At 40.4% G+C, this 27624-nt stretch overlaps 1 protein-coding gene across 2 annotated transcripts; it reads right to left on the bottom strand.

Moving 5' to 3' along the window:
- Positions 1-334: 334 nt before the first annotated feature.
- On the bottom strand, positions 335-26675 carry erbb2 (erb-b2 receptor tyrosine kinase 2). 2 transcript variants are annotated; one of them, XM_046068152.1, is made up of 27 exons: positions 26405-26675; positions 18358-18509; positions 17906-18086; positions 17509-17649; positions 16846-16911; positions 16621-16736; positions 16361-16502; positions 16064-16192; positions 14298-14439; positions 13665-13738; positions 13332-13422; positions 12378-12580; positions 12067-12196; positions 10795-10885; positions 9712-9866; positions 9581-9628; positions 9336-9474; positions 8987-9109; positions 8800-8898; positions 8532-8717; positions 7892-8047; positions 7734-7809; positions 7134-7280; positions 5313-5410; positions 4953-5138; positions 3970-4363; positions 335-3849 (listed from the first exon to the last, which is right to left on the bottom strand). In XM_046068152.1, exons 1-27 carry the CDS (start codon positions 26475-26477, stop codon positions 3482-3484), a joined length of 3906 nt encoding a protein of 1301 aa, XP_045924108.1. In that variant the 5' UTR covers positions 26478-26675; the 3' UTR covers positions 335-3481. The 2 variants fall into 2 exon arrangements, with proteins under 2 accessions (XP_045924108.1, XP_045924109.1); XM_046068153.1 differs by having other exon boundaries at positions 3970-4360; positions 26405-26674.
- Positions 26676-27624: the final 949 nt, after the last annotated feature.

Here is a 27624-nt window from a genome sequence, read left to right as displayed (position 1 = left end):
CGATTACCTTGAAATGTTTGTATCTGGAGCACCACGTATTGGTACCTGTTATTTTATATGGTTGAAACATGCGAGGTAGCCCTGAGGTGTAAAACATGTTACATGTTGTTGTATTTTCTGATGTGTTATTTTGTGAAATATTTTGCTATTTGTTTTGTTGTTGTGGTTATATTCTCTAAAATGTTGTTGTGTTTTCCATTTTGTTATCATGTTGTGTCAGATGTTGTGTTTTGCACCTCAGGCACCAATATATATATAAAATTAGATCTCAGGATTTAATACTGTTTATATATAAAAAAAGGGGGGTTGAGATTAGAGGAAAGACAACTGCAAGGGGTTTTATATGCTTTTAATGACACACATGATGTATGCAAACAATTCCATATAAAAATGACAATTTCTTCATAAAATAATTTCTTATGCATGTACCACCCACCCCCTCCCTCCACAGTAGAGCAACTGGTCACAATGTATTCAATCAAATTAGCTACCAAAGTGATTGTTTTTATTCATATATACACTACACATTTACATTATGGGACTTACTGACCAAATAGGAAAGGTTGCATTAAAAAACTCCCAATAAAATGGTTATTATTCATGTCCTGTCACAATCACACAAACTGTGAAAGGTAAAAAACTGTGCACACAAGAAGTACAAATGATACATTTTCTTCAAAATGTCAATTACAGATATTTCATTATTTTATAAAACGTTTAGCACACTCCCTCTTGGGCTCAACTCCTAGATAAGAAAATGCAGGATTTCTTGCTTCGGTCACATTTGAGACTTTAACACACTTTAATCTACTTTGTAGATGTTTGACAACCACAGGGTCCATTTTCATTCAGTTTACACTTCTCCTCAATTTACTTTTCGACATTTAACTGATTTTAATCAATAAGGTGATCACAATTCAGCATTTTGCCCGAGAACACTTTAACAGAGAGAATAGCAGGAGATATAAAGTGCTACTATAAACCACCAAGCCACAAGTGCCAGTCCTCGGGCTCTGTTCTGCTTTTAGTACAAGAGAACAGCTTTATATCGAAATAATTGTGTCAAAGAAAAAGACCAACAGAAAGAACACATTTGGTTTTAAGGAGGAAAGCTGGCAGTCCCTCACCTGTGAGATTCGTGGGTAATTCGTCGGGCACATGAGACTAAAATGAACATTTTCAACAAAATGACACTACAGTGTAAACAGCAGTACATTAATTGTGATTGTATATAAGGCCGTGGTCTCATAATATCCAGGAGAAATATCACATTCGTAAGGAAGCGAGAACATCCGTGTTCGTTATAATCCTGTGAAAACCTTGTATCTCCAGCAGAGGTGATGTAGGTAGTTATTTATTTCAGTTGAAACCCCGGGTAGCACCCCCAAATTTCCTCACATTTTATAGTTGATGTTCTTCTGGAAATCTGAAGGATTAAATGGTGCTATTGGATAATATAAAAAAGTCAAAGGCGCACCTTTAAATTCTAAGTTATAAGCTTCTCGATGTTTTTTAAGCCCCTTTAAAATAGCACAGAACTAATGCAAAAATACATTTTAGTCCATCTAAAGCCTGCTTTTCTCCTAGAAAGTTAACTTCATGGAGATATGAGGTCTTCACCTGACAAAATATGAAGGGTTTCATTCTAAAACTTTATATTCATTATATATATATAAACATGAAAAAACTGTTATCACTCAATAATAAATCCATTTAAAACAATGTTAGTATATAATAGTTGAGGGTATTAAAATAAAATCATTACATGTTTTTATAAAAACATGTTATTTTTATGTAGGAAATTGTTATATAAAATCAGTATAATTTTTTTTTGAGATTTTTTTCGTAGAACAAACTCTTCAAAACCCGTATGAGAATATCATGAGAAAAGAACATTTCCTAAAGAGAAGAACTGATGCGGAGTTGATGGAGGATTGTAGACATTTCAACAACCGAGTCAATTGTTTCAATGCTTGTGCAGGATTTCAAGCCCCAAAGACTGAACCACATGCTGCGGCTGAGTTCCAAACCTCTGCAGAGAAAAACTATTTCTCTCTGTGACAAAGCTGTGACAACATCAGTCGCTGAGACGTGCGAGTTGGGAGAGCGCTGACTTTCTAACAAGGACATGAGAGTCATACAATGGTTCCATTGACTTGTTTTTGACCTCCCCCAGCCCAACACCAGTTAACATGAAAAAAACACTCTCACAAAAATATGCCGTTGATTATTAACTGGGGTGCCAGTGTGTTCTTGCTGAGTGGAATCTGAGCCATGCATTGATTATCCAAACCGAGTAGAGTGATGTTTTTTTGCCTCCTGAGGTTCACATTCAGCTCCAGTGTCTAGTGCATTGCACACACAAAAACACAAGCATGCAAATTATTCACTTCTTGTGGAATACACTCACCAATAGCTTGTAGTGCTTTCTTGCACAGTGAAAGGCCACCAAAACCAAAAGGCTCAGTGTGAGCTTGGTGGGGACATATGCAGTGTCCTAACATGTAGTGCATTGTGCATAATTTAAAATGCACATGCTCTTCCCTCTTTTTGTAAATCCCTGAAAGGTAGGCTCTAACTTAGTTACCAGTACACTTTAAAACAAAAACACCATGTTTCAGATTTTTGCAGCTTCAAAAGTCTGCTAGTACCTCGTATTTCATCTGCTGTACCACAAAGTAGCTGCAGGCACAGACACTAACAACCGCATACATCAGTGTGGCACAATGCCTCTGTCTTCTCCATACAGGATGCCTTTCTTTCAGGGAGCATGTCTACTGGCCAGATGGGCTGCAGGGCCTTCTCTGGCCAAAACAAAATGGCTTTGAATGTGTTGAAGACCCCCATCAGGTCGGGGAGAAAGTGACCAGAATACTAAACATCACCTTCAATGCACATCATGGTTCACTTTGTCAAAGTGTTCTGTATGTTTTTCTCTTTTTAGATAGGCTGAGTAGCACAAGGGAACTGAAGGAAATACAAAAAAAAAATGCTTCACATGTAGTAGTAACAACCATAGACATTAAAAGAAAATCAACATAAAAAAAATCAGCATTCATTAATCCAGTCAAATGTTGGATTCTGTGATGATCAGACCCTTCTCGTACCATGATCGGTTTTGACAAACATGAACTTTGCTTATCAAGTACTGGGTTATAAACCGAAGCTGAGTGAACTTCTTTTTTGGCACTTAACACATAGAGAGCGCAGATTGCTCAGAGGAAGACAGGAATACAAATGATGCCATAGACACAAGATTAATGCTACACTGTGTCGAGTCATGCTGCGTCACAACTGGGTGACTTTTGCAGGACAACCTTGGATGTTTCGCTCGATATCGAGAGAAGACTCACTTCAACATGCATGTACTATTCCCAATATTAAATCACACACCCAGCTCATTTCCATCACGCAAATATTCATCTTCCCTTTCTCTTGCTCACATCAAGCATCACATCACATTACTTCCCAGTCACCATCTTCAAGTATATCCACTCCAGGTGTCCGCTAGTCCCAGATACTCTGGATTCTCTGCTGTGGAGGTCATAAACCCGTTCACATGCCTGGGCACTCTTTCGTCTCGCTCCAGGGCTTCGGGGCCGTCTGGTGCTGAAGCCCCGGCTACAGCTTTGGCTTTGGCCGCAAGGTCCAGATAGTAAGGGTTGTCAAAGGCTGGAGAGGTGGAGGCCCCGGCACTCGCGGGGACCAAGTATCCAGGGTTATCCACACTGTGACCGGAGCTCAGGCCATTAAATAGGCGTCGGTCTACTCTGGAGCCTTTACGAGGCAGTGTGCTGGGTCGCTCGGAGATCCCTGGCCTGAGATCCTGAATCTCCTGGTTAACGTACTCTAAACAAATGGAAGAACAAAGAAAAGTCATATCAAAACACTTAACACATGTAACATTTCCTTTCATATCATATATATTTTCTATTTCATTTTTTACAATGGAAGCAATCTCCCGCTCACCTGGTAAGGCATGATTATGATTCTTCCCATGACTCCGTCTTGGTAGCGAGTGATGAAGGTGATTAGGATGATGAAAGCCATTTGGCCTATCTGTCTCCAGGTCACTCTGGCTCCCATTGGAGTACGTGGGATCTTTGCAGTAGCGTCCAGGGCTGGCCGGGGGCAGCGAGGGGTCGTCCGAAGGCCCGTCCAGGAAGACCGAGTCAGATTGGCCCCCGGTTGAGGGGCTGCGAGCCAGCGTTGTGTATTGAGGAGTCCACAGGCCGTTGGAGGTGCTTGCTCCTAAAGGTAAGGTTGGGTACTGGCTGCAGCCAAGAGCGCTCAGCGAGGAGTGCATGTTTCGAGAGCTACTGGCAACGGAGGGCTCAACATCCAAGCCCTGATCTCTGCTCTGCTGGAGAGAGAAGAAGAAGAAGAAGTAGTTAGAAGAAGGCAAATTTAGCCACTCAAAGGTTCCCAGTTCTCCATGGCTGCCACAAATCATGTATTTATATTGAAATCAGATGTAATCAAGCCTTTTTGGCCGGTTTGAAATTCAATTCAAACCTACTCTCTGCAGATGTGTCTCAGTCAAAAATCCAGCTACTTAATTATCTCTCTCGCCAGCTATGTTACCTAAAAATGATATAGCAATAAAAGTGATACAACAAAGTACAATATACGGTAAACCCCTGTAAAACAAAAAGTCTATAGCCATGTAAGCAGGCTTGAGCTAAATGCTAAAGTTACCATGCTCACAATGACAATGCCAACTTGCTGGTGTTTAACAGGTAAAATCTTTACCATATTTGTCCGATAGACCGATAAAGGTTAAAAACAATGACTCGAGAACAAGTGTAAGCTCTGAATACCGATCTAAGGTTTAAAGAAGTGTAGTAAAAGCCCAGAACACAGAGCTCACAAAGACACTCACAATACCAACATTCAGTAAAGGTCAGTGTTAATTTAAAAAAAGGTAAGCGTTAAGTACTCTCTCTCCTGACCCTGTATGACTGGTGTCTTGATGGTCCGTTGGCTTGACCCCCATCTCCCTGAGTCCCGGGAAAGTGATTTGGCTGAGGCACCAGATACTCTTCAGCATCCAGCATATTCCTTATATTGCTCCCTTCCTCTTCCAGAAGAGTCCTGTAGAACTGGCTGTCCACTAACATGCCCATCTGTTCGTCGTTCTGAAAGACAGAAAAAGAACAACATGGATGTGAAAACACAGCAGGAATGTAAGAGTAAGTTTTTATTTATCCCATGGATGTAAGATATGTCTTTTTCAAGGGAAAGTAGGCCTCGTAATGTAAGCACAGTCACACAAGTAAAACCTTTGCAACGTGAAACATGCTTACACATACCTTAATGACCACATAGCGAGGCGGATCTCTGGCCATGGCAATGAAATTATTCACCAGATCTTTGAACCTCGGTCGGCTGTCTGGGTCAATCATCCAACCTGTTGCGAAACATAAAATCAAGGTGTCACACAGTTAATAAATCAAATAATAATGGCAAATATTTAAAACATAATGTTGTAATGAACTCCTGCTTCCTCTGCTTTGATGAGCTGACTAGGAAGCAGACTACATACAGTGGGGCCAAAAAGTACTTAGTCAGCCACTGATTGTGCAAGTTCTCCTACTTAGAAAGATGAGAGAGGTCTGTAATTTTCATCTTAGGTACACTTCAACTATGAGAGACAAAATGAGAAAAAAAAAATCCAGGAAATCACACTGTAGGATTTTTAAAGAATTTATTTGTAAATTATGGTGGGAAATAAGTATTGTCACCCACAAACAAGCAAGATTTCTGGCTCTCACACACCTGTAACTTCTTCTTTAAGAAGCTCTTCTGTTCTCCACTTGTTACCTGTATTAATGGCACCTGTTTGAACTCGTTATCTGTATAAAAGACACCTGTCCACAGCCTCAAACAGTCAGACGAGAGTGAATCTACAATAGGCAAGCAGGTTGGTGTGAATAAATCAACTGTGGGAGCATACAAGACCATTGATAATCTCCCTCGATCTGGGGCTCCACGCAAGATCTCATCCCGTGGGGTCAAAATGATCATGAGAACGGTGAGCAAAAATCCTAGAACTACACGGAGGGACCTGATGAATGACCTGCAGAGAGCTGGGACCAAAGTAACAAAGGCTACCATCAGTAACACACTATGCCGAGAGGGACTCAAATTCTGCAGTGCCAGGCGTGTCCCCCTGCTTAAGCCAGTACATGTCCAGGCCCATCTGAAGTTTGCCAGAGAGCATATGGATGATCCAGAAGCGGATTGGGAGAATTTCATGTGGTCAGATGAAACCAAAATAGAACTTTTTGGTAAAAACTCAACTCGTCGAGGAAGAAGAATGCAGAGTTGCATCCCAAGAACACCATACCTACTGTGAAGCATTGGGGAGGAAACCTCATGCTTTGGGGCTGTTTTTCTGCAAAGGGGACAGGAAAACTGATCCGTGATAAGTGAAGAATGAACGGGGCCATGTATCGTGAGATTTTAAGCCAAAACCTCCCATCAGTGAGAGCCTTGAAGATGGAACGTGGCTGGGTCTTCAAGCATGACAATGATCCAAAACACAGCTCAGGCAACGAAGGAGTGGCTCCGTAAAAAGCATTTCAAGGTCCTGGAGTGGCCTAGCCAGTCTCCAGACCTCAACCCCATAGAAGATTTGTGGAGGGAGTTGAAAGTCTGTGTTGCCCAGCGCCAGCCCCAAAACATCACTGCTCTAGAGGAGATCTGCATATTTTGGCCCATTCTTCCGGGCCAAAATACCAACTACAGTGTGTGCAAACCTGGTGAAGACTTACAGGAAACGTTTGACCTCTGTCATTGCCAACAAAGGTTATGTTACAAAGCATTGAGTTGAACTTTTGTTATTGATCAAATACTTATTTTCCACCATAATTTACAAATAAATTCTTTAAAAATCCTACAATATGACTTCCTGGAATTTTTTTTTTTTTTTTTTGTGTGAAGTGTACCTATGATGATTACAGACCTCATCTTTCTAAATGGGAGAACTTGCACAATCAGTGGCTGACTAAGTACTTTTTGGCCCCACTGTAGATAAAAGCCACATCCATGTACAGTTTCCATATTAATTATTCCATTGTCTTACTAAATCAGATTAAACAAAGATCAACGCCGCAGTAAGAATTACTGACATTTGACCATGATCATGTAGACGTCAATGGTGCAGATGGGGGGCTGGGGGAGCCGTTGTCCTCCCTCTAAAACATCTGGGATTTCTCTCGCTGGGATCATGTCGTACGGTTTAGCACCAAATGTCATAAGCTCCCAAACAGTCACCCCTGAAAAGGAGAGACATGATTACAACAAGCACAACTTTTACTCACTTAATGACGTGTATAAATGACTGGTATGAAACTAGACTAAACTTAATAAATAAAAATATTTGTGTCCGTATTCACACCAGTTTAAACTACCATTTATTTGATCAGCAAACATCAGATGACATTTACTCTTCCAGCAAGGATTTACTGCAGCTTGGAGACCCATTCACTGCATATGAAACTTAACAGAATCATTTTGGAGCAGATAGTTATTAGTCGGCTTTTTCAAGTTAGTCTTGTGTCTATAAAAAATAAACATAGTTCACTCCATTAAAACCTTACTTACACCTTGCAATATCATGCTACATTAGAAAATTTGAGAGATTAACTTTGCAACCCCATTAAACAGCAACAAAAGGGCCTCTATAGTTTTTGTCTTAAATGTCATTTCCAGCCCTGAGTGATACTGACCATAGCTCCAGACGTCACTCTGATGAGTGAACTTCCTGTGCAGAATAGACTCTAGAGCCATCCATTTAATTGGCACCTAGAAACACAGATATTTAGATAAATAAATATCTGTGAACTTCTCCCATTTAGATGCTCTTACAGTCACAGCCCAATCTCACCTTCCCTCCATCAGCGTGATATTCAGTCTCGTCTATATCGAGTAGACGGGCCAGGCCGAAGTCGGTGATCTTCACGTGGTTTGGATTCTTAACCAGAACATTGCGGGCGGCCAAATCTCTGTGGACCAGCCGGACTTCCTCCAGATAATTCATCCCCTACCCCAACATACACACACACACACAGATCCATGTCCACAAATATACAAACTGATACCACATAAAATGTGAAAGGAAAAATAAGATGATGAGCAACGTTCAGACACTGCTGTTTTACTAAGAAAAATATACACCTTTACTTCAACCACCAAGAGCAGTAGTACAAGTACAGTGAGGAAAATAAGTATTTGAACACCCTGCTATTTTGCAAGTTCTCCCACTTAGAAATCATGGAGGGGTCTGAAATTGTCATCGTAGGTGCATGTCCACTGTGAGAGACATAATCTAAAAAAAAATAAATCCAGAAATCACAATGTATGATTTTTTAAAGTGGACATGCACCTACGATGACAATTTCAGACCCCTCCATGATTTTTAAGTGGGAGAACTTGAAAAATTGCAGGGTGTTCAAATACTTATTTTCCTCACTGTATGTGCACCTAAACCAACAAACAAGAGGATACCTTGTTTCTTGTTTGCATACCTTGGCGATCTGGACACACCAGTTGAGAAGGAACTGGGAGCCGATGCGGTCCTTGTTCTCCCTGACGTAATCCAGGAGGCAACCGTACGGCATCAGCTGGGTGACCAGCTGGACCGTGGATGTCAGACAAATCCCCAGCAGACGACACACGTAGGGGCTGGCCACTCCTGCCATCACATAGGCCTCCTGGGGAAGATAGAGGAAATGTGATGATGGGCAGTATTATGTGTACTGTAAATGTGTATGTGTGTATCTGGCTTGTACTCACATCGAGGATCTCTTTATTCGCCTTTGGCGAAGTGTTCTCTCGCAATACCTTGATGGCAACTGGAATTTTCACATTTTCCCCATCAGGAGCCCACACTCCCTGAAACAAATAGTCAAAACGATTCAAAAACTCACCAAAGATGTAAAGGTAAATATCTAAATAAAAACCAAAGAACTGTCTCACACACCTTGTAAACAGTACCAAAGGCCCCTGCGCCCAGCACCCTGAGTTTTGTTAACTCTGTCTCCTTCAGAATACGCATTTGAGCCTGATTGGGTGACGCACCACTGGGTGTTAAAGGTTCCACCAGCTGTAGGCAGGAGGGAAGCAGATGGCAAATTACTTCATTACACACTACAACACCCAAGAGGAACATAGGAACTAAAATTCTGCACCGACTTTTAATCTAAAACACTTATGCACATGTCTGATTTATGTTTAGCATTAACCTTCCAGCAAATAAACTCCCACCTGTTTCAACAACACACTACAAAACAACATTCTAACCGGTGTTACTCATTAAGCTCAGTGCCCACCTCATGTTCTTGCAGGAGCCTCCTCATTGTCTCCTTCCTCTTCAGCTTCTTCTGTCTCTTCAGGTAGAAGACCAGCAGAGCCAGCAAGATGAAGAAAAGCAACACCCCACCCACTGCAGCTGCGATGGTTGTACCCGGGCTGAACAGAGAAAAACAGTTCAGCACAGCTTCTATTCCTCAAAAGAAAAATTATTTGAAAATAAAATACCTCGCACAGACCACCAATTTAGCATCAAGTAGCTCACCCTGTCCTGGTATCAATGGGGCAGCCTCTCTCATCCATCACAGTGCAGCTGAAACAGAGAAGCGTTGGGTGTGACATAGTTCTCATTGTGTGTGCAGTGTGTGCTTATGTTTGTGACGTGTGTCCACTCACGACAGTGTGCAGTTGGTGTTGCATGGCAGACAGTGTCCTGTAGCATTGCTGTACTTCCACACAGTTAGCTGATCCTCCTTCACACCACTGGGACAGTGATCCACACAGGACTCACCATCCTGGAAGCTTCGGCACTCTGCACAATGTTCTGCACCCTGAAGACAAACAGAGGACAATATTTAAGTACATTTATACTAACACACAGATATAATAGGGTGGAATTATTATTTTTTATTTTTTTACAGTAGACAAACAGGCAGGAAATGTGGCAAAAGAACAAGGGGCTAGAAGTGAACACAGAACTTTTTGTTGCAGTGTACACTTCCGTCTGAATAACTGTCCATGTGCTGCTTTGTGGTAATAAAATGTTTAGGAATCATATTTCAATGTATGTTTATAAATCTAAAGAAGCAGCAAAGACACAAGATTTTTAACAAGGCCGCATCAAATCAGTTTTTTCATTGTCTATACAAAAAAAAGTCTTAATCTTAATTAAGTCTTAATTTATTGTTTAATCAAAAAAATAGACATAGTGCCATTCAAATTTCCCACAGCCCAAGGTGACATTTTCAAATAACTTGTTTAGTCCAATTACTAAGGTAATCATTCTAAAAAAATGAAAATTGCTTTAAATATACTATTAGTAAATTATTTATGTAATGTAATTACATTCCATTGAAAACAAAGTTAATAAACAGCTACTCTGTTCTGCGTTGGAGTGAGAGCCACATAGAGTCGACCATGTTCAATTGCCTTTTCCTCTGCAGGGTCGTAAGAATTTACAGTTGTGAGTAAATTGTAAATATCGATTGAACTGAACAAACAGATCATGTTTAAAAAGGTTACTTTGACATCATGTTCTGGCAATAATTGAACACATCAGGATGAAGATTTAAAAGGCAAATGCACTGCATTAGTGTGTCCAGGAGTTGCAACCAGAATTTTTTTTAGCTCTTTTCTAAGCCCAAAAGGTTGATTTACTTTAATATCCAAAATCATTATGGTTGAGTAGATGAGACATGTTCAGAGTATGAAACTATACCAGCACTGTCAGAAAGGCTGTAAGCCGCATGAACATCTTACCGGACCATGACAGGAAGCAGAGCCATTGAGAGGTCGACACTCTGCGTGACAGGCAACACACAATGATCCATCTGTGTATTCTCGTATAGACCTGCAACACAAGCACGGCAGGGATGTAACATCATATTACACAGTCTGGCATTTGTTGGATGCTTTTATCTAAAACACCTGACACCGTCATAAGGATATACGTCTTTTTAGAAATGCAAATAACTGCCATCATAAGATGATCAGCACAGGACAACTTGTTTTCTAAGCCACAATGTTTATTATGTTTTTTTTAACTTTGACAGTAATCATATTGCAACAATATGATCACATCATTATATTTTTTTGTTAAAGAAATAGTTTTTTCAGCGTATTCACTTTTTTGCTGAAGTTAGATGAAAGACTGATACCACTTTCACATATGTACAATAAACATGAAGCCACAGCTAACATTAGCTTAATCCTATTAGCTTAATCTAGTACAGTTTCTCATTTTTACACGTCAATTTTTGTACAGATTAAACAAATGAGAAATAAAGTGTTCATCTGTAGGCTTTAGAGGTGCTGGAAGGTTGATTTTTAGAGAGTAAGACTAGCCTTTTCCCTGTTAAAGAGTGAAGAGTAGGACATAATCCATTGCACTGAACATCAATTTCATTATTGTTTAATATAATAAGTGATTTTACATACGTTTGCCTTACATGAGCAACAAATGTACCTTCACACAGAGTCTTGTTTCATCATCCAAGAACAATTATTGCAACATAATTTATGTAGAGATTAAATACATACTGTATGAAATGCTTAGTCATGCTTATTGTGTAGCACAACCTCCTCAGTAAGATATTTTATGCTTTTGGACTGTGTGAAGCGTGCACACACGTCATCAAACTGCAAGGAAACCAATTACAAATTAACCCCTTCAAAATGGATTTCTACTGATTTACTTTTGTTCTTTGTCATCTTGTAAATATGTCACTTAAATACATACGTACATCGTACCAAAATCAGTCCGTTTACTGTACAAAGAAATTCGGAGCATTGTATCCCCAGTGTTATTGCGTGTATTTGCTTTGTCAATGATCTACACCTGCTTAAGGGCACACTTTCGGTTAAAAGCTTTCAGATACATTTATTGTGACTACTTTGGAATTTAGCACTGACTGCCAAGCCAGTCAATTACACACAGTGTACTGTATTATTTGAAACATTATCACTTGGCTTTTTATTGATTTAGCACAGCCACACCCTCACCTACACCCAGACACACACACACGTTCTTACCCTTGATAGATGTCACACTGCTCTATGCACTCAGTGCCGCGTCGGAAAGTCTTGCAGGACACACACTGGCTGGGCCCTGGGCCCCAGCAGCCCCCCTCGCACAGTCTGTGACAAACACGCCCCTGTTTCACTGAAAACCCATACAGAAACAGAGAAATTCGAGCATGATGCACACTGTACTTATAGCTGGCCTCTTCACCTGGAACAATTAACAGGACTCACTCAGAGTGTTTTCAGCTTTGTGAGAGCTAGGGCTGCACGATCAAGTGCAACCCACAGTAACGGACCTTGGCATTACTATGTTCACCTACCACAGAGGTCGAGGTCCTGGTTGTGGCTGACAATGCGGTGGGGTCCCTGGGTGGGATGTAGGAGACTCTGCCAGGGCAGTGAGCTGGTGTAGCACAGCTGGGAATTGTTGTGCAACAACACCAAACCTCCACTGACGCTGCGTAGTGAACGCAGCCCAAGAGACTGGATGTGTAGATTCTGGACGGCAAGTGAAAACACACCCCTGAACAAAGGTAGAAGCTGTGAGTGACCAGAAATCTACTGTGGGGTGAGTTTTCTAAAGTCTGTCCATTTATAATTATTTTATTTTCAGTTTTTAAAACATCAAACAAAAGAAATATTCTCTCCTAACACATTATGTCAAAGCAAGTGTGAAAATAATTAGTGATTAGATTATGTGTTTCTGTGTAGGAACGCAGAAAACAAATATTCATAGAATAAAGGAATAATTACAAGTATAGTGAAGAAAGCTGGGAAAAATTACAAGTAAGTCACAAATGAAGGTTTAAAACAGTGTCAGACAAGCAAACAGCAGATCTGACATTTGTCAGTATGACCTGCTTCGAACATGCTACTCTAGATAGCCTTCCACAGACTTTCACGGTTTTCCTGGCTGGCGTGTGCTGAAAGCTAAAGCAGCTGTGCTGGCTAATAATTAGCCTTTATAACCATGAAAGTGAACAAACTGCCTCAATTACACCAGAGACAAGTCACAAATAGCACAAACAAAGACAGCTGCAAAAGTTTAAGAAGATTTTGTGTTGCTGTATAAACTGCGTACACAATTCTGAATGCAGTTACAATCACAGTAGTGAGAAAACCTGTACGACAGAGTGAGCCAGTTTTGATTTTAGTAAGTTAGTTAAAAAAACAATGTTACAGGACAACATGCTTAATGTGCAGACATGCAGAGAAAAGAAAAACAGATGTGTCAGTCAGACAGGCAGGAAAGGAAGGCAGCTTAAAAGTCTTACTTATAGAGCATCCTGCCTCTGATCACCTTCAGGTTCTCAAACACCTTCAAGTCAGTCCACTCTTCTGGCCAGGCATCAATGTACAAATAACCTGCACATCAAAATCGGACAAAGATACTGAGAAGACTTCAATAGAGGAGTCACAGCATGCTCTGTATACCAGCCTTCTACGGTATGTGGTGTTATATGGAAAATTAGACTGAACTGGCAAATCACATTTGCATAGTTTTAAATGCATTACCTGATTTTCTTTTCTTGGTAAAAGCTTAAAAAAAAAAAAAAAAAACCAAGTTCAACAAACACTTCCTTACTGTTCTTCTTAGCATTCAGTACCTGTTATCTCCTCCAGTGTGTTGAAGATGCTCAGCTGCTTGAGGGTCAGGCCTGATGTGTTGGTCACAGGGTCCCTGGATAATGACAACATAAGATGATTTAAATGACAATTTAACACACAAGAGGCAATATATAATTTGAATAAGTATGATCTATCTCTATTTACTGATAAAAATCTCCAGTTGTGCAGGTTATCTCCGGTTTGTGTTTACATTTCACACTTTCATTGTGAACTGTTGGTACATGCAAGATCATTTATCAGGGATTTGGCATTTCAGCTTTAGATGGCGTCAGGTAGGCCAGTCAATCCACCGTTTTATTAAACGTCTATAGAGTGACTGGTGATTCCACCAACTAGTTTGATATATACTGTATATATTATTACTGTATATAAATTCTGCTGTTTACTCTTCACCACTGTTGTATTCCCTATATGTATAAATGTGTCTCTATTGTGTTTTAATTAGATTGCATTTAAATTGGATAATCACAATAAGGAAAAAAGAAACAAAAGGTAGTTTAAAAGGAGAAAAACATAAATGTCTGAGTTTTAAGTACATTTGAGTGCAGTAGGCTCTGTGGCAAGATAAAGTCTTGGGCATAGAGCTGTGAGGTAAGCTTTGTGTTTCTTACCTTGCAAAGCTCTGAGGAAGGAAGGCCAGACTACCAAAAATCTTCTTACAGTTGTTGAACTGATCCACATTAGAAGACGTTACCATGGTGATGCCATTGTTGTCCATGACGCCGAGGTTGTCCATACCCAGACCGTAACAAACTACAATAAAAATCATGACAACAGATATCAATTAATTTATCTTAAATCCAGAAAATAAACTGAATTTACTAAAGATATCCAATACAACGGGTAAAGTATTATCACAACCCTACATATAAACCAGGATATCATCTGCATAGAATCATATATAGTGTGGTGTATTGCATTAACAAAAAGGGTATAAGGTGAATTTCTTAAGCTAGTGGTTCGAGACTGAAAAGAAATGGGTAGAGAGAGACTAGCAATGTTGATGGAGGATATGCTTTACCTTTAAAAACATCTGAACTTATGGACTCAGGACTTGATTCAAACAGATTCTAACATTGGATAGCTGGGGTCAGTCTCACCTAGCATGATTACTAAGTTAACCAGTTTTCTCCACTAAGTAAATCCCAGACCCCTTCAAGTCTAGAACTAAAGTAAAAAAGAAATTATCTACTTTTTACTGAGCATAAATTATGTAAGTAATCCAAATGTAACAATCCTGATTCATGAGGCAAACCCCAGTTGTATCAACAACAACAACAAAGTACTAGAGAAACAGGCTGGTTCACTTTGCACCATTGTCAGCATGTGATGCATGAGTATGTGCAGTGCAAATCATAATAACTTGTACTGAAGCACCAAGTCATACACATGGAGTACATGTGCATAACTTTAATTAATCTAGAACATTCGTTGTGTAACATTTGAACCACATTATATAACAGTGTTTTTCCATAATTAGACTTTTGGGTAGAGCAGAGGTCTTGTAGTAAAGGAAGCAACATATTGCCGGTGTAGTCAGGCAAGTTCAGCCATTTATTGTTAAGTGACAACAATAACAAACAAACAAGTGTTTCAGCAAAGATCAGGTAACAGATAATCAAAAACGAAAATCCACATGCAAAGAGAAGGGCTGCGGGTGGACCCAAATCAATAAACAAATATACACTGAACAAAATTAAAAACGCTACACTTTTCTTTTTGCCCCCATTCATCATGAGCTTAACTCAAAGATCTAAGACCTTCTCTATGTACACAAAAGGCCTATTTCTCTCAAATACTGTCAAATCTGCCAAATCTGTGTTAGTGAGCACTTCTCCTTTGCCGAAATAATCCATCCACCTCCCAGGTGTGGCATATCAAGATGCTGATCAGACAGCATGGATACTGCACAGGTGTGCCTTAGGCTGGCCACAATAAAAGGCCACTCAAAAATGTCCAGTGTTTATATAGTCAAGAAGGCTTAGACCTAGGTGTGGTGCAGAAATAAAAGATATGTGAAAAGAAACAAACTAACTTAAACCTATTACCCTGCTCCCGAATTCACTAAGCTACTGCCTCAAACGAGTTAACATTCATTTACATAACACACAACCTTAGAGCTAACTATATCACACACCTTAACATGAACACAGAGAGGCACAGAGGCGGACTGCTCAGGTTAAATCACAGCCACCTCTGGCATTTCCACAAGGTGATTTTTATCAGCATGTGAGATGAACCAGACAGGCTGATGATTGGCTGCTGTACCCCGGCAGGCCAGTCGGAAACTGGGAAGACAGATCCAAACCAGGTGGACGGAGGGGGTGCTGACCAGAGAGAAATGCAAATGTACCCACAAAGACACAATGACCCTCACCTTTGGGACAGTCTACTTCACACTTTTCACATTTCTGCGTCTCACTGCCATCAGGATGCGTGATGATAACTTCGTGGTTGTCTCTGGGACAAACCAAAGTACAGGCCACTTCCATAGCCAGATAGTTATCTACAATCAGGGAGACAAAGTGTTTACAGGGCGTCTTTGCAGAAAAAGAAAATGGAGTAAATATAATAAAATGGGAAGCTGGTAGCCTATAGCGTTAGATTGGCGCTGCATAGTCACAACTAGCTGAGCACTTGTAGCCTACAAGGTATTTTCAAAATAAGTTCTCACAAGGACACGTCTTGATGCAGGTGGCTCCAAAGTTGAACTTCTTGTTTGGGTTGGGTTGGGTCTGAAAGGTGACAGAGTCGTAGATTGTGGGCCCAGGACAGTTTTCCTTACACACACCACTGTCATTGAAGTGTCGGCAAGCCTGGAGAGAAGAGGAAGGAGGAAAACCTTTATTCCAGAAATGACAAGACTGTCTGACAACAAAATTAGATTATATTAAAGATAAAAACACAAAAATCTGATATGTGTGTGTCATTTACCAGACAGTCTGAGTCTTTGGGTCCTGTACATCCAGCAGCACACTGCATGTGACAGCAGTCATTGGGAAGTGGACCTTTACACCGCTGACAGCCAGATGCACATTTAATATGGGTCACTTTGAACAAAGATGAAAAAGTGAACATTTAAAGCGGCGCTTCACCTGATCTGGATTTTTTCCAGTGAAAACCTGTCACTGTCACACTCTGCACATGATGTTAACTCACAGGTCTGGCAGTCCTGTGCAGTTTCCCCCCAGCAGCTACTTCCACATGCAGAGAAACAGTCTGGACCTGTACCAGACACCAAACAACAACAAATAAGGAGAGCTGGGCACTTATCCCACAATTGAATAAGAGAGAAACTAAACTAAGATTCTACAATTATGCAAGCAGCTCTGTTAGCATACTAATATTAGCTAATTAGCCCTAAACACACAAGTACAGCTGAGGTTGATAGGAATGTCCTTCTTTTTGAAGGTATTTAGGATCAGTAACGTCATTATTATTTATCCATGGAGACTTTGAATATCTGTAGCAAATTTGAGTTCAATCGGCACTCCCAGAAAAGTCAGGGGATCACCAAATTTAGTAGGATTCAACCTCAGGGGACCATGAATTTCTGTAACCAGTATTTAAGTATTTCATATCAATCCGTCCAATAGTTGAGGAGATATTTCAGTCACAGCGTTGCTAAGACATGCCTTGACATAATATGCCTGGATGATTCAGTGGGCGTCTGACTGTTTGACCACTTAATGTATATTTGCTTTTGTATATGTGTACAGTAAATTGTTTAATTTTCTTTTCACACTGGAAACAAGTTAAATTTCTCTTTCTGTACTGCCCTGTGGGATATTCAATATTTCAATCAGTCAATCAGCTGCTCACATTTAGGGGCCCGAGCCTGTAGTCGGTGCAGCTTGGCGTGGATGTTCTGCTCGTCCAAAGTGTCCCTCCAAGTGATGTTCTGGGGGTCTGGAAAGCACAGCTGGGGGTTCCCCCATATATACACCCCACCCAACAGGATCTCTGCAGGGGAGACGATACGTAAGAGGAGCTCACCAACTTACTGTTGCAGTGGAGAACGGATGCTGGATTTACAAATCTTCCAACAGAATCCCAATACATATGAACATGTTTGATTTTCCTTAAAAAGCTGAATATATTGATAAAATGAATGAGCCAAAACAACTCTAACATACAGTCCCATCCCTAGTCCAGTCAAGTCATGTCATGTCATACTGGGCTCGGGCATCAACTCTGAGCTACTACACTGTTATCTGACCTGTGAGGCTACGAAGCCGGAGCGTCCTGAGCCCCTGTCCGTTCAGAGTGTTATCCAGCACAGCCAGGGCGTAGCTGGAGTTGTACAGCTGGCTGCCTCTAATGATCCGAAGGTTGTCCAAAGGCACCAGACTCACTGACACATGAGCTACAAGTACATAGCCCTGAACCTCCACGATCCCCTGAAGAAGCGGTGAAGAGGGAAAATTGGAGCTTACCAAGCTAGTCAACCGATTTTGTCTTTGTTTACATCTCCTTTGTTTTATAATTGATTAATATACTTATTTTGTGTCAAGGTTAAACTGGACTTTTACTCCCCTTTTCTGTGGAACAGCCTATCTGAGGACTAAAAACACCTGTCCCATCTTTAAAACACATTGTTTTTAAAATATTTTATTGTACAACTGTTATACTACAAATTCATTATTACAGAAAAAACACTCTACTGTATACCTGTAGGAAGGAGAGGTCAGGGTTCCCATGAATGTGTGTAATCTCCAGATTGCCATGGACAACCTGGCAGCCGGTGTAGAGCAGTTTCAGGGTCTCATAGTGGTTTTCCAGACTGGAGGGAAGGGCCAGCTTCATGTCTGTACCCAGGCACACTGCAACAACAGATACCACATGAACCCCAACTTCATTGTGCATGTACAGTATCTCACAAAAGTGAGCACACCCCTCACACTTTTGTAAATATTTGATTATATCTTTTCATGTGACAATACTGAAGAAATGACACTTTGCTACAATATAAAGTAGTGAGCTTGAATGTACAGCTTGTATAACAGCGTACATTTGCTGTTCCCTCAAAATAACACATCACACAGCCATTAATGTCTAAACCACTGGCAACAAAAGTGAGTACAACCTAAGTGAAAATAATAAATTGTCACTTTAGCAGTGACAGGCTCACTTTTCAGTCATAAATAAAAGATATACAGAAGAGACCCTGTTGATTATTCTTCTGTTACACAACTGTAACTGTAACAATTACAAATAAAGCAATTTATTATAAAGTAGTTAAATAAATAATCTCATTAGTTGACTTTCTTCTCTTACACCTTCAGTAAGACTGAGTGTTGCAGGCAGAGGATCTTCTGTTATATACTGAAAAAAAAATGACGATGACTGCAAGGACTTAGACTCAACATATTTTGACTGTGTAACTGTTTACAAGTGGCCTTGGGGTACTCTGAAACATACACCATCTACACCACCTCTGTCTGTCTCTTAGTGTACATGATATATTTTCCACTGGCAGCAGAGAGCACAGATTCCCCTCAGTGGGTTACACACAGTCTTACATTCAGGGTCATACAGCACTACAATTCATGGGGGATCGGGCGCACACACATAGCTCCCATGCTTTAGCAGGCAATCACACAGTGGACAGTCCCTCCTCTGCTGAGGTTATAAATGACTTCCTCTGGCTGACTCCCAACAGTCAGCTCACCTCTCCTGATTGCTATCTCTATACCTCCTTTTGGGCAAGACGGCTGGATGGACATCATCAGAGGAACAGGAAGAACTGGCAGGCAGCACAAGGGTGATTTTAATGATAACTTCAGCAAAGTTAAGGAGATATGTATATGCGTCTGCCACGTGTAAAGCTTCCTGGTGATGGCTGGGCACTCAGAACTTGACCTATATTACAGCTCCTGCAGCTCAGCTAATAAGTATTGGGTCATAAAGTGTAGTTAAGGTCCGCATTAAAATCTGACCGCAAGCTACTGCAGCAAATGGGTATATGATTAAGGGCTGGTGCCAAAAATACACACCCAGTAGTTGCAGCTTGTGTCAAATATTAAATCAAATGACTAATCACTGCATCCTTTGGTGATGTCATCTTGGAAAATAGTTTTACAAGCCAACAGGGGAATAGTGCTTTTATTCACCAGCATTTAGAGCATTTTTTAGTAAGACAGAATATCTAAACAGAAACTGACTCTCTGATTCGTGACAAACTACCACACACACACACATACACACAGACAGCTCCAGATCTGGGGATTAGGTAAATGTGCCGTAACAGAAAGCACAACAGAGCAGATTTTCCATTTCTAAAAAGTGTGTGTAAAGCCAGTTCTCAGCTTCCTCTCCTTTTATTCCCACATTGTTTGCACTCCAAAAGTCTCTCAGCAACGGTTGTGTGTGCATAGCCTTGTGAGGAGCTGCCCACCCCCTCCGTCCTCGTGGCCTAAAATACTCTCTCTTTTATCACTTACTTTGCTCTGTCAGCCCACTGTCATGTCACTATCCGTGCCTTCCTCTTCCAAATTCACTCACTACATCTTTTTTATTAGCTAGTTTAATGGCCAAGTTGTCTCAGCAAGTTCCCCTCTGTTGCCCCATTAATTTCTTCCTGTCAGTTTAGGTCCATGAGTCGTTCCCGAACAATCTTTTTGGACTCTGGAAAGTGTCATTTCAAAAGAATGTATGCCTTTGCATATCTAGATGATGACACACATATTTTTTTCACCACATCAGCACGCACAAACACAGTGCTAGCTGAGTATCACGGCAACTTGGCTCCGGAAACTTCTACTTTCCAGCCTGTTGCCCACATTTTGCTTTTAACATTTCTGTTCATTTCTTAAACTATCAGTGCCCACTTGTTTGTGCTTAGAACAACCTAGCATTCATTGAGATCTTATTCAGAGTTCTGGCATAAATGCAGACACAGGTTTTAATGCAACACAGAAACTTCAAACAAACAAACCAGTTTGTACTACCTGTGTCCAGACACATCGGAGGGCAAATGTGTTTATAGTTGTTCTAAACAACCTCGTTTGAAGAGCTTGCCATCATAGAGAGAGGGGTAGAGGTCATACCATCCAACAGAGATGGGGTCTCAAGTTTGAGACTCGGACTCGAGTCCGACTTAAGTCGCACAGTGACTTCAGACTCGACTTGAGACTCGTCCTCGAAAGACTTCAGACTCGAGGTGTGAGACTCGTGAACGTTTATTTTTTGGAGACGTCTGATGAGCTTGCTGTTATTCCCCTCCCTGTGTTACCTATAACCTACCTATGTAACACGTATCAGCTGCGCGTGGCCACACGTGAGAGAGGACAACAAACACCGGCAGCTGCTGTGTCATTCATCATAAACTTTGGCTTTAAAACTTCATACAACAGGAACCAAACAAAGAAGCGCTGAACACAAAATAGGTTAGTAACTTGAGGTTAGTACACATGTTTAGCTCACCAATGGCAATCTAACGTTAGCATACTTATTGTTTTAGCTACGACTTATGGGAGGTTAACTCAAACTGTCGTTCGTTACGAAAAGATGAATGAGCGATAGTTTACTTGCCAAACTTGTGGTGGTCGATTAACCAAATCATTTATGTCCCGCTGGCTGCCATCACATTAATTATTAACGTCGGCCGTAAACAGGTTACAGGTTTATTGTTGATCATGTAACGTTAGTTTTATTTAGATATAACGGTACACTGGGTTTGAGAGTCTGGGGGATGTGTGACTTATAGCAGTTAATAAACTGTGATTAGTTGTAGACGCATTGTACATTAGGCTTCATGGTTGTGCTCTGTGAAAAATAGGTTACAGGTTTATTGTTGATCATGTAACGTTACAGTTTTATTTAGTTAACTTACACTAGGTTTGAGAGTCTGCGGGGTGTGTTGACAGTAGTTAATAAGCTGTCATTGATTGCATTGCACATGGTTGTGCTCTGTAAGTGTAAAACAGGTTACAGTTACAGAATTCCTTATAGCTATGCAGTGTTATAAGCAGCCTGGATTGAACGCAGCAGGTGATACAACATTCTTTATAACCACGAGTGACCTGAGACTTGACTTGGACTCTAGCTCAAAGACTTGTGAGCATCTCTGCCATCTGACAAGTACTTTGGTTGGATCACACCGATGCCTTAATATCTTTCTAAAATCAACAACCAGAAATTCACACCCACTTCAAGCACACCATGATTGGCCAGCTGTGCGAATTTAAGATAAGTTTCAATGTTTTATTATTACATAACCATTTTTGTTCCCTTTGGTGCAGACAACGTTATTAATGCCTTAGAGGAAAGCTTGTATTTTGTTTGTGCACCATTACCCCCATATTTAAATGATTCTTGCATCTCTCTTTGACGGAGGACTTTTCACCCCAACTTCCAGTGTGGCTGTTTGAGAGCTATTGCCTTCTGACGTAGTTTGAAGCATGGGCCCTGTTCTTTTAGAATTGCTTTATTTCAACTTATACCTACACTTGTAGTTTAAGCAGTATGTTCAGTAACAACACTTGTCATTCCTGTTAAAGACAGGGAACTGCTTTTTTTCTTCATTTTAGTAAAGTTAGTGAGTTAATTGTTTGTTTTATAAAATGTCAAAAACTAATAAAAATGTCCAACGCAACGTCTTCACTTTACATGTTTTGTCCAAATGAACCGGCCAAAGCCAAAAGATATTAAATAAACAATCATATACATAAACATTTGTTGATGCTGTTAATGCTGTTGGCTATTTTTGTGATGACAGACTGTATCTTGCATTAATTAATAGTGAATGATTTGGTCTTTATCTGAATTCCTACAAGAGAGGATGTGGCAACTGTAAACTCACTGTGTCTTGTACTACTTTGCTGCTTGAGACTGTCTTCAAGCGGACAGCCAGCTTGAAGCCACACCTGAGCGTGGCAGCGTGCCAGTTAGCACAGGGAGAGTGCATGTGTGTTTACCAGTGTGTGTACGGTAAGTGACAGAAACACGGTGGCTGCAATGCTACTGCAGGAGTTAGACTGAACCGTGGTGGTAAAGCATGCAGTGTGACACACCTGAACAGACTCCTGGCTCTCCTCTAATGGATCAGATCCCTTTAGAGTCCAACAGAAACAGAACAAGCTAACCCAACAGGATTTTCTCTGTCGGTTAATTATCCCTCCAATTTAACACGTCAGTCCAGACTCTAATACAATGCTAATCCTAGCAGACATGTCTTGCAGAAACTTCAAATTTCTCCCAACCTCCCTGAGCACATTTTTTCTTCTCTGTGGCAGAGGAAGAAAAAACAGGTGTTGCTCAACAGACAAGCAGAACAGGATCCGTACTGTACTGGAGCCACAGACATTAACTCCTCACTCAATCACCCTGTCATGCAGAGACTACAATCACAAAATCTCCTGCATACATTTTTACATATTTACTACAGTAAATATGCAACTGCAAGCTGCATTTAAATGTACAGCACAAGGGAAGAAGCGAACAAGAAAAGTGCACAGAGTCAATTAATGTTTAAAAGCTAGCAAAATCACACGTCATCGGTCTGTATGATAATCAAAGGTTTAACTGAATTTTGCAATCTTAAGTATTCAAAATGTTTCTTAATTTAGAGAACAAGACTCTGTCATGATTCAGGTTATTTTAAAAATATTCCATGATATCATTAGATTGATACATTAACTAGAAATAAGGGTATGTTGCCCAGACTAAAGCTGGACAATTATTATGTACACACAATTTCATTATTTCAGTATGAATACACAGCATAATATCTGGTATGGACATTTATGTTTATTGCTAGGTACTATATAGTGATGATGAGTGTAATAAAAAATATTTTCAATTAAGTTTTCTGATTTGTTTAATATGTCAATATTAGTCACCATTTATAATGAATTTGTAACAAATGGCTTTATAAATGGCTAATGAATATTTATTAATGCTTTATAGGTCCGTAATAAGCCATTAATAAGAACTTTCTCGTTGCCATGTTGTGACAAATCCTTTTGTCAACTGTTTTTCCTCCTCTAGTATAAATTACTTTTGAACTCTTACGTTTACCAAATGAACCATTTCACACTTCACCTTCTGGGGGGGAAATGCTGCAGACACCTACATTGATTTTTTATAAATGTTATTAAGGGTTATTTATGGGGAGAAAACTCATCATTCCAAAGGGATTTTTAACAACCTGGCAACCCAAAAGTTGTATTAATGTTTGTAAATGATCTTTAACATATTACTAAATGACTTTTTTACCATAAAGCTGTTAGCTGCAACTATAACACTGAATACAGTATGCCTTATTAAAAAGTGGTATCACAATAGCTCTGTATTATTATTTTATCATGATGTGATTCTACTGAAAGGAGAGATTGATAATATTGGACTGAAATGATCACTACTTTATGAAATGATTGGTAGTTTTTTTGGTAGTTCTGCCAGTTTTGCCGTCACTTGTGATAGCAACAGTAGAGAGGTGACAGGAAATAAGGGGAAAGGGAGGACGGATGACATACAACAAAAGGTACCAGCCAACTCATATACTGCAAAACGCCCAAACCACATTTCTACTGCCTATTATAACTACCAGATAGTGTCACGCTGATAAGAGAGTACAAACTCAACCCACAATATGTTCCTCCAAAACACAGATCCTGAGTCTTTTCAAGACCATCTTCTGTGAAGAAATAGTTCATCCTAACAAGGCTGCTGTGATTTATTTGACAAACTGCACAGATTTGTGTCGGCGTACAGTCAAGGCAGGTTGAAGATGTGAAACTCAAACCCTAGAACAGCACACAAGAAGGTGTTGATAGTTTCCTCTGAGGCCGGTAATAAAGGGCACCCCTTCCTTAGCTGAGAGCAAGTTAGACGTAGCCTAGACAAGGCAAACCACGGGTGGCTAAGTTAACCTGCAACTGAAGGCAATTAAGTAGGACTTAATCACTTCGCAGTGAGTTTCGCTCAATGGGTGCAGTGGAGCGTGATAAGGACATGAACTCCGTGGACACACAAACACACACAATACGTCCTCACATACTGCATAATTCACTCTGACCACTAAAAAGGAAAAACACCAAACACAACTGCTGACCTTTGGAACCATACACTTGTTGGCCACAGGATGTGTGTGAATGCATGGACAACACACAGACACTACAACAAATCATAAATGAAAGTAAGACTATTGATGAATTGTCCACTTGTGCATGAGTTAACAATCAAAGCGGTCGCACTGCACTGATGCCTCAGAGATTGACACTGTCGAGTAAAGTGCACCAACCTGTTCCCACCAACAATGCAGCTGTATTTAGAAATCATTTCACCTGTGACTACTAGCTTTGTTTGTGCGTGTGTAGTAGTGATGGTGGTGGTGGGTGGGGGTAGCAGCTACTAAAAGACAAAGAAGCTTAACTACAATTTGTTTTGTTTTTTTCATTTTTGTAGCAGAGAGGACTAAATTATTGCTGTGTAGAGATTTCATCCCACATTAAAGCAACAAGTATTTTTTTACAGCAGCATGTCTATAAAAACATGTCAATAAAGGCCGCAGTGGAAAGACTTACTAACTCAGAGTTATTGATGTCAATATTTCTGCCATTAGCTTGTGACATATTAAAATGCTTTTAAAATCATCTGACTAGGCATATTGATATCTGACGCCACCTAAAATAGACCTCTATAAGGTCGGAGGCCTACGCAAGCATGATTATGAACTGCAGCTGCAAATAAAGATTACTTTCATGGACGAGATGAACTGTTTGGCTTTGTCAAAATGCAGAGAGAAAATGTCCTAGAGCCCAAGGTGATATCTTCAAATTGCTTGTTTTTTGCTTATGAGGCCTGAGTTGTTTCCTTTAGTCTGACCTGCAGTCCAAATCTTAAAGGCATTCAGTTTACTGAAATGTAAGAGAAAGAAAAGCAGCAAATCATAACATTTCTTTACTGTTTCAGCTTTAAACTGAAGAGAAGAAAAGAGAAACTGGTGTTAAAACATGCAACATTCTTTATAAAAGAGATGAGATCTTAAATGTTAATACACTATTAAACGCTCCTCTGCCTTAATATTACCAAAACAATCCTGATTTCTAGGGCCATCTTGCAGATATTGCTTGCGCTTTCAGCCAGCTCTTGTTTTACTGGCATGCACTCAAGCCCCAAGTGTGACAAGTGGCCCCTCTATCAGACAATGTCCTCTTTGGAGCCAGAAGTGAATAATTGACATCGTCATGATCCCCGTCACACAATGCCCCCTTCTGTTATTGTTGGTTTGTTTTTGTTTACGCGGATTGCAATCGAGCCCAACGTCCGCCCGCACGCACAAGTCACTCAGAGTCTCTGTCTCTTTAATAAGCTGCAAAGCAGGTTCTCTTATTTCTTACCTGTTTCACTGCTGTGTTCTAGCAGTGAAACAATCACTGCAAGTCCAATAAAAAAAACGTGCTTCAAGTTGCTACATGGGAGTTTTTTGTCCAAACAGCAGGCCTAAATCTCACTTGTAACAGGTGTGATTTTTCTCATCAGCGCTTCATAAATCCCACGAGCCTCAGCAGTGACTGGGACAGAACTAGGGCTGCGCACTCACGGAGGAATGCGGTCCTAGCCAGAAATATCAACCTCTTTCGGGCCAAGCTGAAGCCCGAGTATTCACTCAAATAAAACCCACGTACTCTGCTCCTGTATTCTATAGCGGAGAGTGTCTATTTTGCTAACAGCGAAATCTTTAAAGAGGAGGAAAGCTGGGAAAGTTACCCACCTTCTCTGCCCAACGTGCCCGTCACTCCGAGCAGCACGGCCCCGACAAACACCCAACTTCTAGCCGCCTCCATCTGCAACCACGGGGCGCCTCTAGTCCATAATCCCAAAGTTAGATGTTTTTACTTCTCTCAATGAGGAATGGCCGTATTCGTCTGCTACGCTGTGTTTTTGGCACCCTTTGAGTTGTTGTTCGCTTCCCACTCTCAGTGACTTCCTCCCTGGAATTCCGTGCCTGTTGGTCGTGGAACGTGACAGCGCGCAGGAGCAGAGGCGCGCGCGCCCGTGGAGTATGAGAGGCCTAAGCGGGGAGTGGCAGGTTGACTGAGCCCGCCCTCACTTCAAAATCCAAGTTATCGGCAGGGCAGTGCTGCTCTAACTTGCAGAACACTAAATACGATTCATCCTAGTTGTAACTTCTTCAGTGACAATACGGTATCGCTAGGCTGGTCACGTTTTCTCTGGTCGCCCTCCACGCGAAAGTGCACTTGGATGTTTGAGCTACTCTGTGCAGAATGATATGTGCAGAGTTTGACACTAGAAAGCTGTTTTCCAGTGGTGGAAAGTAACTAAGTACATTTATTCAAGTACTGACCTTCATTACAAATTTTCTGCTGCTTTCTATACTTCTATAGAAGGAATTATAGTGCTTTTTACTCTATTTATATTTATTTGATAGCTTTACTTAATAGTTACTTTGCAGATTTGGATTCATAATACAAAATATATTCAACAAAAAAATTATGGTGCATTATTATAGGTAAGCATATTACTTCCTTGATACCTTGGCTATACAGCTAGGTAGCACAAGATATATATATATATATTTCATCAATAACTTCAATTCAATCAAGTACATTATTCTGAAATGGTCTGTTCAGCATGATGAAACTCCAACTTTTTGTACTGGAGTGCCCCTTTAAAGTAAAAATATTCAATATGCCAAATGGCTCCTTATAAATGTTATGTTAACAATTTCAGAATGCTTCAGAGCATCCAGGCAAAACAGCTTTCACAATAATCCATTAAACACTCTTCCTTAATTCATCTCTTCACATATGTGGCCTCCTATCTGTATTACTATTAAATGCTCTGCTGTTTAATTATGTTTCAAAGTCAAGCATGATGCTAGATTTTCACTGAATGTATAAAAGGGAAATGATATGAATTATACCGGCTCATAGTTCTCATGCCCCTCACTTCACGGTCACAAATCAGGAG

This window comes from Micropterus dolomieu, linkage group LG14 (genome assembly GCF_021292245.1).
Source record: "Micropterus dolomieu isolate WLL.071019.BEF.003 ecotype Adirondacks linkage group LG14, ASM2129224v1, whole genome shotgun sequence".
NCBI classification, from domain to species: domain Eukaryota; kingdom Metazoa; phylum Chordata; class Actinopteri; order Centrarchiformes; family Centrarchidae; genus Micropterus; species Micropterus dolomieu.
The sequence above is the reverse complement of the archived record's forward strand: the minus strand, read 5'-3'. Positions and strand labels throughout refer to the sequence as shown.

What these genes read in the sequence shown, in the direction of transcription:
- erbb2 (XM_046068152.1), bottom strand. Translation starts at nt 26,477, where the DNA reads ATGGAGGCGGCTAGAAGTTGGGTGTTTGTCGGGGCCGTGCTGCTCGGA. An exon ending in GGGCACGTTGGGCAGAGAAG is followed by an intron (nt 18,510 to 26,404) that starts GTGGGTAACTTT and finishes CTGTTGTTGCAG; the next exon opens with TGTGCCTGGGTACAGACATG. An exon ending in CTCGCTATGTGGTCATTAAG is followed by an intron (nt 5,139 to 5,312) that starts GTATGTGTAAGC and finishes TCTGTCTTTCAG; the next exon opens with AACGACGAACAGATGGGCAT.